Raw genomic sequence first — 16,572 nt, forward strand, 5'->3', positions numbered from 1 at the left:
TCTCACCAGCAGCACGTGAGAATGTTCATTTGCCTGTATCTTCACTAACACTTGGTATTATGAGAAATTGATTTTCCCCAAATCATTGAGTGTGATGAGGGGGCATCTCTTAATTTGAATTTGCATTTCCTTGATTACCAGTGACGTGTCTTTTCCTATGCTTACTGCCCATCAAAATATCCTATTCCTGGGATCCCTGGGTGGCGCAGCAGTTTGGCGCCTGCCTTTGGCCCAGGGCGCGATCCTGGAGACCCGGGATCGAATCCCACGTCGGGCTCCTGGTGCATGGAGCCTGCTTCTCCCTCTGCCTGTGTCTCTGCCTCTCTCTCTCTCTCTCTCTCTCTGTGTGTGACTATCATAAAAAAAAAAAATCCTATTCCTGTGAAATGCATGTTTATAGTCTTGGCCGGTGTTTGATTGATTTTATTGATTTGTAGGATTCAATAATACACATTCTGGATATTAATTCTTTGTGGATTGTATGTGTTATGTGTGTCTTGTCCCAGTCACTGGCTTGCCTTTTTACTTAGTTTTGCCGGCTCTGACATTCTGATTCACAATGAGGCAAAAGGGGACCTATGTCAGAGCTGCTGACTCTAGAGCACGGTAAAAGCTTAGGTCTTCTTGCATCCCCAGAACAGACCTCTAGTAAATGTTTGGTGCCCAAAATATAACTCACTTGATAATTGTCAGATTTGTCCAGCAGACAGCTGGGCTTACAGCAAGGCTCCTATGGAGACTTAATGAATTGAGTTATGCGTTTGCTGCAGTACAAGAAAAGTCTCAATGTCCATGCAGAGAAATCAGAAAGAGGGTTATCTTCACTGCCCAAAGAGCATTGGCTCTATGGAAGGATTTCCTGCAGGATGTCCATATAACGTTATTGATTTAACTCAGAATTCAACTTCTGTCCAGTGTTCCAGAAAGCAAATTTGGGTCTCCAACAGGTGGCCCCAAGCATTTTGACTTTGGTCATCCCTGTGAGCTCACAGTAGCAAGTGATTCTTCATACTTTACAGGTGAACCAAGGAAAAGTAAATGTCTTGTCTGGGTCAGTTGAAAGTGGGGGCCAGGGCAGGGCTGGATCCCGTGTTTCCCGACCTTCACCTGACAAAATGTTGGGAGCCAGAGCAGTGGGTAGTTTGAAGCCAGATGACCCCTAAGCGCTCAAATGTAAGGGAACGAGCTGACAGTATTGAGAAGGAACCTTTTACCTAACACAAGCCAGGTTTAAGTCCAAACATCGCTAGATGTATCCCTGGGATACAAAGAAAGAGATAAAGGACAAAAGTCCTATTCAGCAGGACCTCAGAACAGGAGCAGAAATGACAGCTTGCATTACTCAAAGGTCCGCTTGCTTGGTCTGGGGGATCTTTGGGCAGGGTCTTAACCTGTCTCCACGTTTCCAGAACTTAGCACAAGAAAGGGGCTCAAGAAGTATCTGCTGAATGAATGGACAGATGTATAAATGGATGAATAAATGGATGCAAGCACAGATGGATGGAGGAATGGAGGAAGGGAGGGATAGATGAATGGTCAGATGGAAGGATGGATGGATACAGAGATAAACCAATAGATACATAGTTGGATGGATGGATGGATCGATGGATGGATGGATGGATGGATGGATGGATATTCCTCATCTGGAAAATGCCCTAGGGGAAGATTTGGTGTCAACAGAACCTCTCAAGCAGGCGGCCAAAACTGGGAATCCTGCTGCAGCTGTTCGTAAAACATACCAAGTGGCATAACTGCAAGAAATAATTGCTTCTAATTGGGCTGAATTATTCTGGCCATATCGTAGACATATTTTTATAACTTTATTAATTATTCAATTTGAGGCCTATTACCGAGCCTGCCAAAATGGGCTTTCCTTATTAGAGGGTGACAGATTCCCCAGTTCGGCTGCTGCCTCTGTGTAGCCCTGCTGGGCAGTTGCTGTCCGTCCGGGGACCCCACTGGTGTCTGAGGATGGAGGGTGGATGGCAGGGCCGCCCCTGACAGGCAGGCTGGGACTCAGAGATCCTGGAGGTCAATGAAGCTGGGCATCAGAACTGTCTTCCCTGGTCTGGCCAAGGAGGCAGAAGGGTATCAAAATATATCCAACCTGGGCCTCTCTGAGTCACCCTCTGCCCAGAGCCATTCACCAACTCTTAATCATGGCAGTCTCCCCTCCACCACACTCCTTCCAATCTGTTCCCTGCACCACGCCAAGGTAGCCTCCATATGTTCTTCAGTGGCCTCCAGTCAGGGCCAGGGGAAGAAGAGCGTGGCCCAGCTGGCCTGGGGGCTTAGCCAGGACTGGAGGGGCAGATCAGAGCTCCAGCATGTTCTCTGTTCCCATTCCTAGGGCCCAGACCTGGTCATAGGTTAGTTGGGAGAAGGAAGAGTTCAGGGGTTGCCCTACCAGGAAACAATAGACTCAGCTGATGAAAAAGTGAGCCTTCTGGAGCTCCCAGGGCCCATGGAATAATGTCCGAGCTCCTGGGGCTATTATAAGAGCACCACACCACCTAACCTGGCTCCCACTCCTCCATACCAGGCACCCTCTGCTTCAGCCACAGAGACTTGCTCATCATTCAGCACCTTGGCTTAGGTGTGTCTGTCTGCCTGGAAAGCCCTCTCTTTCCATACCCGACTACTCAAACTTCAAATCTCACCCTTCTTTGAGCTCTGCTTCCAGTGTCTTCTCAGCATCTTTCCCACTTTTCCAGCTAGATGTGACCTCTGCTTCTTCTGAAGGGCCAACCTGACTCCAGGCCTCACATCACAATCCTTGGGAACGCATGCCGGGGAAATATTGGTAGGTGAGAACTTTTGGAAGATCAAGGGACACGGCTTTGAATTCTCCCAAGCAGCCAGCGCAGAGCCCCATAATCTTCCCTAGTCCTACCACCACCACTAGATCACCATCCAGAGGAAGCAAACCATGATAAAATGAATCTACTGGGTCCAACTTAGCAGTGTGTGGCACGTTTATGCGGCATGCAGGGCCCCAGAGTCACAGAGATAAGACCTGGGCCCTGCCATGGGGAAGGTGGCAGGGGATAGGTATGGAGAGGATAGCAAACACGCCATCAAATACTAATCGTTCGGTGGGGCATGGCCCACACAGGCTGTGTGTATATATTCAAGATCTATGGGAATCAGGAAGTGTCATAGCATGTGAGCTGCGCTTTAAAAGCAAAAGAGCAATGGGTCAGTGGATAAAGGAAGGGGGGGGAGGGTGTGGAGTGATGGGAAACGAGGCTAAGAACTAGGCAGGCATCAGACCCAAAGAAGCCACAGAGGCCTGGCCAAGAAGCAGGGGCAGACAAAGGGAAGCAGGAAAGGGACCTGGGCTAATGGGTTTGTTCGCTGCCTCCCTACCTCCCAGGTGTGGGAGGGGCTAGAGAGGGAAGGCAGGGAGCCCTTGCAAACAAGCATGAATCCGGATTGTGACTGCCACTTGCTAGCTGTGTGCCCTCAGGCCAGGTAGGTACACTCAGCCTCCCTGAGTCTCAGTCCCTGCATCTGAAGGATGGGCTAATAACAAATAACCCCAAATAATAAATGGGATGCTGTGTACAGGAATTGCTGAGGTGAGCGGGGACAGAGGTCCACGTGGGAGCCAAGTCCAGGCCTCCCTCCCTTTCAGCCTCAAAGCCACCTCTCCCACAGCCCCACACCCTGGTGGCAATATTCCTGAATGAAGGGGACACATACTCTGGAGCCGCTGAGTGACCATAGCTTCCTCACCAGCAGCACAAGGGTGGTCACCCCCACCTCACTGGGCTGCAGGAGGATGAAGGGAGATGAACCCCTATCTCGGGGGGCCCAGTGTGCTGCCTGTGATGGAGCTGAAAGTCCCAGGGGGGCCAGGCAGGGCTTGGAGAACGAACCCAGAGAGGATGCGCCTCCTCCCTCCCCTTCCCTGTCAGGGTTCCAGATAGTTCTCTGGGCTGGTGAGGCCAAGATGGCACAGTCGGCGATTCCCTCCCCTGGGGGGCCTGTGTTTCTCATGGAGACGCAGCCCACGCGCCCAGCCTGGCAGCGAGGCCCAGTGCTTACGTGTGCGCCTCCGTGTGAGTGTGTGTCGGGGGTGGGCACGGTGTCCTTTTCATGCCCGAGTGGGGCCGGGGAGGGGAGCAGCACCGCCTGCCAGCCCCGCACGAAGACGCCAGCTTGGCTGCTGCCATTCTGTTCTGCTTTCTGCCACATTCTACGTGGGCTCCCCCACCCTCCTCCCTCTCCCGGGTTCGTGAGACTCCCAGTGTGTCACTTATTTATTAATTTTGTTCTCAGGGAGCAGATGGCCGGAGCTGAGTCTGGAAGAAGGTACCGCCCTCCCCCACCCTGTGACAGCCCCCTCCAACATGCAGCTCACAGTGGCTCCAGGCTACCCAGGTTCTGGAATTCTCAGGCAAAAACTGAATTTTAGGATTGGCCGTATAGGTCTTGCCTGACCCGTGATCCTGCTCGGATGGGGCTGGTCCCAATCCCTCCCCCCTGGTCTGAGAGGCACAGGGGCAGAGGGGGATGGGGTGAGAGCCTGAGGGGCTGCAGTAGTACACGTCCCCTCTGCCCCATGGCTTGCCTCCCTTCCACCTGGGAAGGAGGTCCTTAGGTCTCCCCTCCTTTCCTGGTAGGTGTCATCGCAGGAGCAAGAGGCAGTCCTAGGGTAGAGATGGGGTGGGGAGATCAGCTGCCCTCGGGCTCGTCGTGGGTTCTCCACAGGCTGCCCCCACCCAGCCTCATCCTCACCCCTACAATGGTCTGGGCCCCCATAAGGGCAGAGCACACCAGCATCTGTTCCTTCTCATTCCCCATTGCTCCTGAGAGGAGAGGAAGAAACCCCAGAAGGGAGGGAAAAAGCCTTTTCATTAGCTTCCAGAACACGGGAGTCTTGAAAGGAGGGAGGCTGGGGCTGGGGGCAGGTGACAGCCAAAGGCAAATCCGCCTCCTGGCCATCCTTCCCCAGAAGCCCCCAGCTGCCAGGACTGGGGCAGCCTCCGGCTTGAGGTCTCTTTCAGCCTCCCCCATAGGCTCCTCCACAAGGGAGTATGACTCTCGCCCTTCTCATCCCTGTGGCCTGTGGGAAAAAGCCAGGGAGACCCAACCCTGACCGTCCCCAGCCGCGGCCCCTCAGGCCATCACTTCACCTCTCCGTGGCTGTCTCTTCGCCTAGAACGGGGGCACAGTACACACTGGTTCCTTCCTTCCAGCACCTTCCCCAGGCGGGCTTTCTTGAGCCATCCAGGTGCCCCCACCCCTGAAAGCCAGGGCCTTCTCTCTCCCTGGACTCTTCCAACTGCCTCCTCTCTGTGCTAGTAGTTCTGGCTTCTGCTCAAAGTTCCCTGAGGTTGGGGGCTCTGCCCTCCACACCCCTAAATCCACTCCCCCCGCTTCAGCCCTGGCCCCCTGGCAAGGCTGTCCTCTGAGGAGCTCAATAATATATATTAAGTGGAATCAAGGGACGGAGAACACTGAGCCAGGGGGGGCCCCTTGGCCCTGGCTACGGACTTCTTTTTTGTTCAAAATTAGAATTCTGGGGTGAATAGCAGCTTCTCTTACGCACAGACCTTGAAAAAGCATTTGCTGCCGCGTCCGCCTCTCCCTTCTGTTCCCGTCACGGTGGCTGCGCCCCAGTGTGCGCTGCTGACACGGGGCCCGCCGGCCCGGGAGGCCACAGGCGCACCAGATGCCGGCGGCAGGCGGCCCAGGCGGTCTGCGAGGGGCCGCGGGCTGGGCAGGGCAGCACGCGAGAAAAAGCAAGTGTAATTGCTTTGTGGTGATTCATCTGAAGTTGCTTTAACCTTGACAGCCCGCTCAGTGTAGTGAAAACACAACCAGAGAGCTGCAGGCTCCCGGGTGGCAGGACACCCCTCCGCACACCCCCTCCCAGCAGAGGCGGCCAAGGGCTCCCCACCTGGGGAGGCAAGCAGGGGAGTCATGTGGCTGCCCCCACCCCCCGTGGCTGGCCCCCTTTCCACTCCTTTCCCAGGTCCCAGAATGATCACAGAGAATCACAGGAAGGCCCAGCCTGGGGGCAGGGGAGAGGAGACCCCCCCGTCCCCAGAGGTCAGTGGGAAGAAGGTCACCAGGGCCCCTGATTAGGCGATGCTGGATACTGACTTCCCAGAAACAGCACTACAGGATTTGAGAGTGGAATATCCAGGCCAACCTTCCCATTTCGCAGATGAGAAAACTGAGGCTCACAGAGAAGGAGGGACTTAGCTAGGGTCACCCAGGCAGAGGTATGACCTGAAGCCAGATTTCCTGTGCTTTACAGCACAGGACTTGCATTTCTTGGCAGGCAGCATGGGGCTGTGGGAAGAACACAGTTCTGGGTTCTAATCCTGGATCTGCTACTCGTTAGCGAGGTGAAGATCAGAAATTACTCTACTTCTCTGAGCTTTGGTTTCTTTGTAAAATAGGGATAACACACGTGACCTCTCCAAGCTGCTGGGAGATGAAATGATATCGTCTATGTCTGGCATCAGCTCATAGGTGGGGGCAGGAGTCCCCATTCACCTTCATCCTCAGACCCTGTGGCCCTTCACGCTTCCTGCTCCTCTCCCACTACTCACACTTGGGCTCCTTACTCCATCTGTCACTGAGAAGGATCCCCTAAGTGTTGGCAGTGGCCCTTCCCAGGAGACCTATGTGGCTGGGCCCACTCACTCTCCCCTTATGTCCTGCTCATCTCCTCCAGGCCCTCCTCACCTGCCCCAGGCCAGAGGCAGGAACCCTGGCCCACATCCTGTACTTTTTACTTTGCCCCCATGTCCTGGGCTGCCAGACTGTGATAGTCATCAGTGAGAAGTGTGTCCAGGGGCCCCTGAGATGGGGACTCTTCTCTGATGTACTCTTTAAGCCAGGCAGATGGCAGGGTTGGCCCCTTTGGAAATTTCTAATCCCAGAGCCCTGGCCATGACCTGTGGCCATGAGTCTGTGCTCTAGACCTAGGCCAAGAAGGAACTAGGAGGGTTGGGAACCTTTACAACATCCACACAAAAGTCTATAGAACAACATGACCTATTTGCTGTTGTATAATGAGCTCCATCTGCCTCTAAGACAATCTAGCCCTGAACTCCTAGAGCAGTTGGTGGGAGACCAAAGGCACGGGAGTCAGGAGACCCAGGATCAAGCACAGCCTTCCACTACCTCCCTGAGAATCCCAGAAGCATTTCTCTAGACCTCAGTTTACCAATCTGTAAAATGGAAGTAGACCCAACAATTTCTGTGGTCCCTCCTAGCTCTTGATTCAGTGGTTTCAGGTTAAATCATGAGATCTCCAGGATTTGGTTCCAGGATTCCAGACCATACTTTCTAATACTGTATTCCAGGAATTGGTGGCTAAATGAAAAAGATGTGAAGAGATCTTCAAGAAAACAGCAATGTGAGATTAATATGACTCACAGCTGTGGAGGGCCAGCACTGAGCACTACAGAAAATGCAGAGACCCTGGAACCACCCAAGATGAGGTAGTGTGGGCTGGGCCAGAAGCTTCATGCTAATCCAGAGCCAAGGAGCCAGACACAGTGGAGGGGATGCAGATAGCCCAGCATGCTGGGGGGCAGACAGAGTGCCAAAGAATTCAAGTGGGGAAAGGGGTTCAGAGCCTGATCTCTCAACCATCCTTGCAAACAGTCACCAACACTGGGAGAGCTAATTCTGGATATGGACTTCTTGCCTTTTCTACTGCTTCTCAAACTTTTCCCCTGAATTAGCCCTGCCCCAGGGAGGTCTGGTGGCATAGCTCCAAAAGTTCTACCAAAGGCTCAAATAATCACATTTTTTTTAAATTTTTTTTAATTTTTATTTATTTATGATAGTCACAGAGAGAGAGAGAGGCGCAGAGACACAGGCAGAGGGAGAAGCAGGCTCCATGCACCGGGAGCCCGATGTGGGATTCGATCCTGGGTCTCCAGGATCGCGCCCTGGGCCAAAGGCAGGCGCCAAACCGCTACGCCACCCAGGGATCCCCTCACATTTTTTTTTTAAAGCATGCCAAGTCTGCACTTAATTCTATAATAAATCTTTATTTGTTTTAATTTAAGGAGCAATGTTTAAATTACTTATCAGATAACTAATGTACCATTGCATGGTGAAAAAATTAAACTTCATAGCTTCAAAAATCTTTAGCAAAAGTCTTTTCAACAAATGGTGCTCAAAAACTTGATACCCATGTGCAAAGAAACCTAAGTTGGACCCCTTCTTTATACCATGTGCAAAAGTTAACTCAAAATGGATCAAAACCTTAATGCAAGAGCTAAAATGATAAAGTTCTTAGACAAAACAGAGTAAAAGTTTTATGACATTGGATTTGGCAATGATTTCTTGAATAGGACGCCAATAGCATAGGCGACAAAAGAAAAAATAAATAAATTAGATTTCATCAAAATTGACTCCTAACTCTGGGAAACGAACTAGGGGTGGTAGAAGGGGAGGAGGACGGGGGGTGGGGGTGACTGGGTGGTGGGCACTGAGGGGGGCACTTGACGGGATGAGCACTGGGTGTTATTCTGTATGTTGGCAATTGAACACCAATAAAAAATAAATTTATTATTTAAAAAAAAGATTTCATAAAAATTAGAACTTTGGTGCATAGAAAGGACCCTAATTAATGGAGTGAAAAGGCAATCCATGGAATGAGAGAAAATGTTTTCAAATCATACATATATCCAATACGGAATTAATATCCAGAATATATAAAGAATTCCTACAACTCAACAACAAAAAAACCCAATTAAAAAACAGGTAAAGGATATGAGTAGACATTTTTCTAAAGAAGATCTACAAATAGTCAACAAGCACATGAAAAGAAGCATGACATCACTAATTAGGGAAATGCATGTCAAAACCACAATGAGATACTACTTCACACTCACTGGGATTTTTTTTTTTTTTAAATCAGGAAAAAACCCCAAAATAACAAGTGTTGGCAAGGATGGGAAGAAAATGGGACCCTTGGGCATTGCCGGTGAGAATGTAAAATGGTACAGATGCTATGGAATGAGGTATGATGATTCCTCAAAAAATTCAACGTAGAATTATCATATGATCCAGCAATCCACTTCTGGATCAGCAATCCAAAGAAGTATATACCTCAAAGAGGTGAAAGCAGGAAAACTATCTGTAAACCTGTGTTCATAGCAACATTATTCACAGTAGTCAAAAGGTGGAAGCAACCCAAGTGTCCACTGATGGATGAACAGATAAACAAAATGAGGCAAATACAGACAATGGAATATTATCCAGCCTTATAAAGCCAAGAAGTTCTGACACATGCTACAATATGGATGAACCCTGAAGACATTATGCTAAGTGAAATAAACTAGCCATAGGAAGACAGGTATTATATAAGGTACCTAGAATTGTCAAATTCTTAGAGACAGAAAATAGAATGTGGCTTCTATGCCTAAGGGGAGGGGAGAGCGGGAACTGATGTTTAATGGGGACGGAGCTTCAGTTGAAGATGAAAAAGTTCTGGACATGCATAGTGTTGATGATTGCACAATAGCGTGAATGTACGTAATGCCACAGACCTGTACATTCAAAAATGGTTAAAATGAGGGGCGCCTGGGGGGCTCAGTCAGTCAAGCATCTGCCTTCAGCTCAGGTCATGATCCTGGGTCCTGGGATCGAGCTCTGCTTGGCGTAGTGGGGTGAAGTGGGGGGGTCCCTGATCTGCGGGGAGTCTGCTTCTCCCTCTGCCCCTCCTCCAGCTTGTGTGCATGTTCTAATAAAATCTTTTTTTTAATGGCTAAAATAGGGTAGATTTTATGTTACATAAATTTTATCTCTCTCTCTCTCTCTCTCTCTCACACACACACACACACACACACACCTCTAGTAAACACATACCTTCATTTGAAAAGCATTGACCTAAAAAAAAAAAAAAAAGAAAAGAAAAGCATTGACCTAAAGGGTCCCAGGCTAGCTTAGGGGGGGTAGACATATTTCTGAGCAGGTAAATGTTTCATTTTAATCCGCAAGCCAAGTCGGCCAGGCCAGGGATCTCACACACCATTCAAGATAAGAACACATTTGATTTGGCAGGAGCTACTCTTGGTGGCCCAGCGTGGTTCCTGCTGCCTTCAATACTGGGAGACTGCAGTCCTGCCCGGTGCCAGCGTGGGGTGGGGAGGAGGCTTGCTCAGACAATGAGACACTGAGTAGCAAGGGAGCTTTTACTGTCCTGCACTTTGTGCACATGGTTGAGATGAGTCCAGTGGAATCTAAGAAGAGGGAGGTGGAGTGGGGGCAGGGGAGGGGAGGAGGTGGAGGAGCAGGCTTTTCTCTCATGTCTACCCCAATCAAAGCACCTGAGACCCAAATCAAAGCACCACGCTGGAGCCTGGAACCCAAACTACAAAGCACCACGGGGCTGGGAGGCAGAGAGGCAGGACCCAGGAAACACAATAATTAAATAGCACAATGAAGGCTAAAATTTCCAAGTTGATTCTTGGGGTATCATTTATAAAAGTTAACAGGGCCTATTTAATTTAGGAATTGGCTCACGTCCTCTTCCTTACAGCTGAAACCTCATAAATGAAATATACTGGATCAGTGCCCAGTGCGGAAATAAAAGTTATGAATAATGTTTCTATCTCAATCATTGTCAGTGCTTTAATATTCCTAATTACTTTAAAAAGCTAGATATTCAATATAGGAAAACTTTTTTTCTTTTTATCTCCACTTGTGAGATTAGTGCAATTTAATAACAGTCACTCTTGTCTTTATTCAGTGTAAACTGACATTTCATCCTTTTACTCCTCGTTATTCGATGGGATGGAGGTTTATGACCATGCATGCAGCCACTCCGCTTCCTCACACTAGTCCTTCTAACATCTCAGAATTACCCACGATAGCTCATGTGCCTACTCCCCAGGCAAATTAGCATTACCTCACTTTCTTCATGGAGCAGAAAGAATTTAGCTCAGGACTGAAAGAAATTAGGCTATGGGGTTGTAAGTCTGGAAAGGATGAAAAGTCTGCCACCTCCACCCCAGTACTGGATGTGTCCCCCTTCACAAGTGTCAAAGTCATAAATCCCTTGGCAGCCACAAAGGCAGGACAGGGCAGGCAGTAGGATGATGGATCTTTATAACCTTCCTTGCCACTTCCAGGAATTTATCCTAAGAAGAAATCAGGACAAATAGGCAAAGATATACGCATGAGAAGAATCACTGTAGCATTTTTCAATCCAAAACTCCCTAAAAAGCCAAAAAGAAAAGAATAAATTTTTTTAAAGGTCAGCACCAAAATTCATTTAGAGGCCGATCTTCATGGAGCTGGCTTGTGGTTGTGTATTGTCTTGATGTCACTAGATGGGATTAGTCATTTTCAGAGATATTACTATGCTTCATTCCAGGATGCAGCCCAGACCCCACTGGAGGTTTAGATTGTATACGTGTAGTCACCATACATGTTTCTAAACTCTGAAAAAATTGAAGTTCTGAAATCAACAAGCCCCAAGGATCCTGAATAAGGGATGATGGGGCCTACAATAATGAACCCTTACCCCCACCCCACCAAACAACTTAAAAGCTCATCAACTAGAGACTGGTCAAATACCTCTGGTAATTCACAGAAGGAAACTCTATAAAGGTCTTTAAAAATTTAAAGGGAGATTCATGTTTATTGACAAAGATATCAGTGCATGACATAAAGTTAAATTTCAAAAGCAAGTTACAGAATGGCACATATTCATGATCTAATTCATAAAAGTTGTATCCAGGCCTAGCTCTTGGTGCAAATACAGAGAAATGACGGAGAGGACCAGCATCCAAATGCCAGAAGTGGCTATCTCTGGGTGTGTGTGTCTCACCTTTTTGTAGGATTTTGGTGCAGTTTGGATCTCCTTTTGAACATGAACAGGTGTAATTTTAGAATGAGAAAAAAAAAAAAAAACAAGAACGATGCTTTCAGTTAAAAATTCAAGCTACCCTGCAAGGGTATCATATGCATAGACCTGTACGCGGGCAGCTCTCATTCAGAAATCTCCAGAGGTACCCACCACACTGACCAGGACACCCATCCCGATGGGCACGGCCCCCACAAAGATCCTAAGGCACACTCAGGCAGACAGGCATCCAGCAGCACACTGGCAAACAGGCTCAAATTGCTTGGAGTACATCTGCTCACAGTTTGTGTCCTATGGCTGATTCATCTACCACCAAAACACTATCTTTTACCAGGAGGGTAACCCTGAAAGATAGAGACTGTATTGGAAAGACCTTCCAGGGCCCACCCCAGGGCCTGGCACAGTCCAGTATATAGTGAGGACCATATACACCTGCACTGGTGGGGGCCTGTGGGGGGTTAAATGCATTCAGGGCCCCCGAGACTCCGGCTATATTTCCAACTTCCAACAGCCTGCCCTTGATGTTATAGTCCAGCAAGCAACAAGGCAACAAGCAGACCTGTCCCTGCAGGGTTCACCTAATCCAAGTTAGCTCTTATCAAGGGTTCACTGTGAGCAAAGTTACACAGAACAAAACACGGACAAGGCGCGGGGACAAGCTCTTAAACCTTTTAACTTTTAAGATGTTTGCTGTAGTTCACAGAAAGACTGGTCGAACACATTCCTTTACCTCATGTGTCCCTTAAACTTTTCGTTGTCTGGAGGAACCCCTGGCCCTGTTCCTCTGCGTGGCCCAACTCAAAGCAGTGAAACAGCTGGAAGGAGGAAGCCACCAAGGCCCCAGTGCATTGAAGACTTTCCCAAGTACCCCAAACAGATCCCAGAACTCCCCGAACCAAGATAACCAGCCAGGGTTGAAATAAGACCACATCCCATAGCCTTGCTGGGGTATATGTTCTAATGCACTGGGTAGATGGGAAGGTTCTGGTCAAGGCCCTTGGGAAAAAGGACCATAACTAGATGTTTCCACCACAACAGAGATAGCAGAAAAGGGCAAGAGCAGCACATTGGGCCAACATGGACCTATCATTCCCCTCTTCAAGTTGTCATGACCATTAGAGTTACTTTGGGATAGGGACCAGGGAGGTGGCTCCCCAAGATGGGTCAATACTGGGGGTCAGATCCCTAATGGATCAGCTTAGATATGTTATCTACTCAAGTCACAATAAAGAAGATGCTCTACCCCAGCTCGAAGCAGGAAGAAAACTGGGTCTCAACACTAATCAAAGCCTGCTCGAAAATCATCTAAGACCATCATGTTGACCAACCGTCGAGTGCAAAATGTGCCAATGGGAAGAGGGTTATCTGTGAGCATTTAAGGGGAATGAGCCAGAAGAGCAAGAGTTGTCTCCAGCTGGGTTTTTGGCAGAGAATTCCCCTAGCAGCTGCTGGGTGTACCTCACCCTCTTGATGGCCAGCCCCAAGGCAGATACAATACCCCATGCTGCTGTGGGAGGCAGCAGTCTCTGGCCCTGTCCATAAGTCCCAAGAGCATCTCAACCCTTAAAAGACTGTATCTCGAAGTATTTCATCAAGTCAGAGTTGTACAAATACTCCACAGTTTCCAATAAACGCAATGCGCAATGCTTCTCCAGACCCCACAAACCATTACCTCCATGCCTCTGGAGACTTCCACCCCAAGCATCACCATGTAAATTGCAGGTATGCCTCCTCCCCAATGTCCACACTCCCCTAGGCTGCCCCAGACCAACACAAAGAATTCAGCATGCACATGGCATGGCCCCTCCCACACCACAGCCAAGGGACCTCCTGGCCCCCAAAGACCCCAGACTCACCACTGGAACAGTCGGGCCCTCCCCAACCGGGCTCACAGTGGCAGGTGTCCGGAGAAACACAGCGACCGTGCACACAGTCCTCCGTACACAGGGCTGCAGGGGGCCGGGAGAGGGAGAAAGCACAGGAACAGAGAGTGAAAACCAAACATCTGGTCAAAGAGCATGAACCACTTTGTAATGATCCCCTGGGGCCCAGGGATGCTCAGAATGCATCACTGGCTTTGGGGAAAATCAAGCTACTCCTGACCCGCATCATTTAATTAACTCTGAAATGGATCCAACAAGAGTGTGCTTCGTCCCAGTCTCATCTCTTAAAAGGAAACCCAAGCCCGAGAGACGTCAGCCTTAGCTTTTCAAGAATATTCTCTCCAAGATTTAACACTTGAAGACCCTCCACAAACCCCAACCCTAAATCCACACTCCTAATCTCTTTCCTATGAGCTCGGGAAGTGACCTGTCATGGCCATCTTTTGCTTTTCCCAGTTTCTTTCTTACAGAGGCCCCGGAATTTATCAGGTTGCCTGAAAAGAATAGGTTCCGCTTATATTTCCTCCACCTTTTTTTGCTCTCCTCCCCAAATGCCCCTGTTTTGGGGGCTCTCAAATGTCAGCAAATCTGCAAAGTACACAAATGCCGAGGAAAAAGCAACAGCTAATTATAAGAAAGTAATTAAGAGAGACATCTATGATGATGATAATTGTAATTAGAAAGTGCCTGGCAATCTCTTATCATGCAAGCAAATGCTACAGCCTGAGCTGGGAGGCAGCAGCCGCAGTTTCCAGCGCCTTCCTCCAGTGTCAAGAAGGCTTATTGGCAGCAGTTTGAGGAAGGGGGATTATTTCTCTCTTCCTTTGACATCTATATGTTCTCAAGGTCATCTTTTGCTCCTGAGAGATCTGCCCCACCATCTGATCCATCAGTGAGGGATTACAGAAAACTCCCATTTGCCACCCAGGCCAATTCTGTAAGCTCAGGAACTCAGCAGCTACCATCAGCCCCGTCAGTTTCTTAGACGGGACCTAGATGAAGTGCTTTTTCCTGACAAGCAATAAGAGACCTCTCTGCCTGGGACTGGCCCAGGGTGAGGGGACAGGTGGCCCCCAGTGGTGAGTTCTGAGGAGCAGCCACTGACCTCCAAACATCCACTCCACTGCCATGCCCACTGCCTGGCCTGAATGCCCACTGAGAGGCCACTGTCAGGTTAGACAACAAAGTTCATTTTATGGTTGGTGTGAGGTCCTCTGGCCCTCCCAATCCCAGATGCTGACTCTGAAGCCTTTGTCTTGGCTTTGCCCAAGCCCCCGTGCAAAGGCATCCAGGAGGGCCATGTCAGATGCCCCACTGGTCAGTGGTCTGCAGTCAGCCTATCCTCTACAAACCTAGCTGCGGTATATTGGAGGAGGGCCCCGGCACCCACGTCCTTCTAACATCTGTACAGGTGGCTCTCAGGGAAGGTTCTGGTATGTGAAGCTTTCTACAGCCCCAGAGCTCTGGGGAATGGCTGGCTAACCCAGTTGTCACTGGGGAACTCCAGCGACCAGTCCCACTTAGAGCCACAGTGAGGGGCTCACCCAGCTAGCAAGACCTCATCTGACCGCTCCTGCTGCCCTGGCTCGCCCTGCTCCACTGGACTTTCCAAATAAACTCAAATGGATCAATGTGCCCAGAACACAATGGATACCAGCTGTCCATCCCCAGGCCCTCTCAGAGGCCAGCACCTCAGCCCAGCCAGCTCCAAGCCCTGGCCTCGGCTGCTTCCTTCCCCTATCTGCACCCCCATAGGCTGAGGTCCCTGCTGATCCATTGTTGGGGCTCTCAGCCATCCAGCAGACCCTCCCATCAACTTGTCAGATCAGCTCGAGACACCGCTTGCTGCTTTCAGACTGCACAGTGACACCCTGACTCCTGGGGGCTCTGCTGGGGTGCAGTGAGGGCAGATAGCGAGCAATGAATCAGCCAACTATCAGGGCTGGAAGAGACCTCAGAGAACATCATGTCCAGCCCCTCCATTTTACACATGGAGAAACAGAGGCCCAAGTGTTTGTGACCTTGTGGACAGCTTGTGGCTTCTTTGCCAGGAAGCAAGGAGCTTGGAGATGAGCCTCCTGAAGGTAAAGGGAAGGGAGAGGTGCCTTCACCTCTCACCCAGCTAGATGCCTTCCCCTGCCTAGACAGCTCAGTGGCTGGTGGAGCCAGCCCATGGGGATGGCACAGGGTACTGTGGGTGCCCCCCGGGAGGGTGAGACATGAAGGCAGAAGCCAGAGAAGCTGCTTCAACACACTGAGTGCCCTGCAGGGGAGCTGGGCAGGGGGCTCAGAGCAGCTCAAGGGAGCAGAGAGGAAGCTTGACGTACTGATGAAGTGCCCTGCCAACCCTCGCCTCTCCGTGGCCCTGCTCACCCTACACACCTGGCCATAGGCCTATCTCCTGAACCTCTTCCTAGCTGGAAGGGCAGGGCCTTCAGGTGCTCTAGCCAAACTCCACACCACCCTTCCCTTTGGTCTCTGTCTCAAACCCCAGGGACCCCTAGGACAGTTTGTGGAGCTCCCCTCAGCTCAGCCCTGTATCCAGCCCACTGGCTCCCAAAGACCCTACGTGGAGATGAGTCATTGCATAAACCTTGGGCCTGGCTCCAGGGATGGTGTTGCATCCCCATGGCCCCTCCAGACCTTGTTATCCCCCTCCCCTCCTCATCGCCCTGGGTTTATGCCTGGGCTATTTGCTCGTCAAAACCTCGATCCATTCATATTTCACAGGTGTTGTTTGAGGCATGAAATTTGATAGCAAACATCCGAGGTTCAGATGGCCATATTTGGCAATCGGGCCACCGTGGGCTTATGTACCTGGTGGGGAGGCCACAGGAC

General features: G+C 50.0%; 1 protein-coding gene across 6 annotated transcripts in view; it reads right to left on the bottom strand.

The window, feature by feature from the left end:
* The window catches only part of MEGF11 (multiple EGF like domains 11), a 344,966-nt gene that overhangs the window by 162,365 nt on the left and 166,029 nt on the right, over positions 1 to 16,572 (bottom strand). For all 6 annotated transcript variants that reach the window (XR_003146032.3, XM_025472427.3, XM_025472425.3 and 3 more), the window contains one exon: positions 13,708 to 13,800. Coding sequence is in view for 5 of the 6 variants with exons in the window: in XM_025472427.3 (XP_025328212.1) it covers positions 13,708 to 13,800 (93 nt within the window). In the remaining variant the exon portion in view is untranslated. The remainder of the gene's footprint in view (positions 1 to 13,707; positions 13,801 to 16,572) is intronic.

Source organism: Canis lupus, chromosome 30 (assembly GCF_003254725.2).
Source record: "Canis lupus dingo isolate Sandy chromosome 30, ASM325472v2, whole genome shotgun sequence".
NCBI classification, from domain to species: domain Eukaryota; kingdom Metazoa; phylum Chordata; class Mammalia; order Carnivora; family Canidae; genus Canis; species Canis lupus.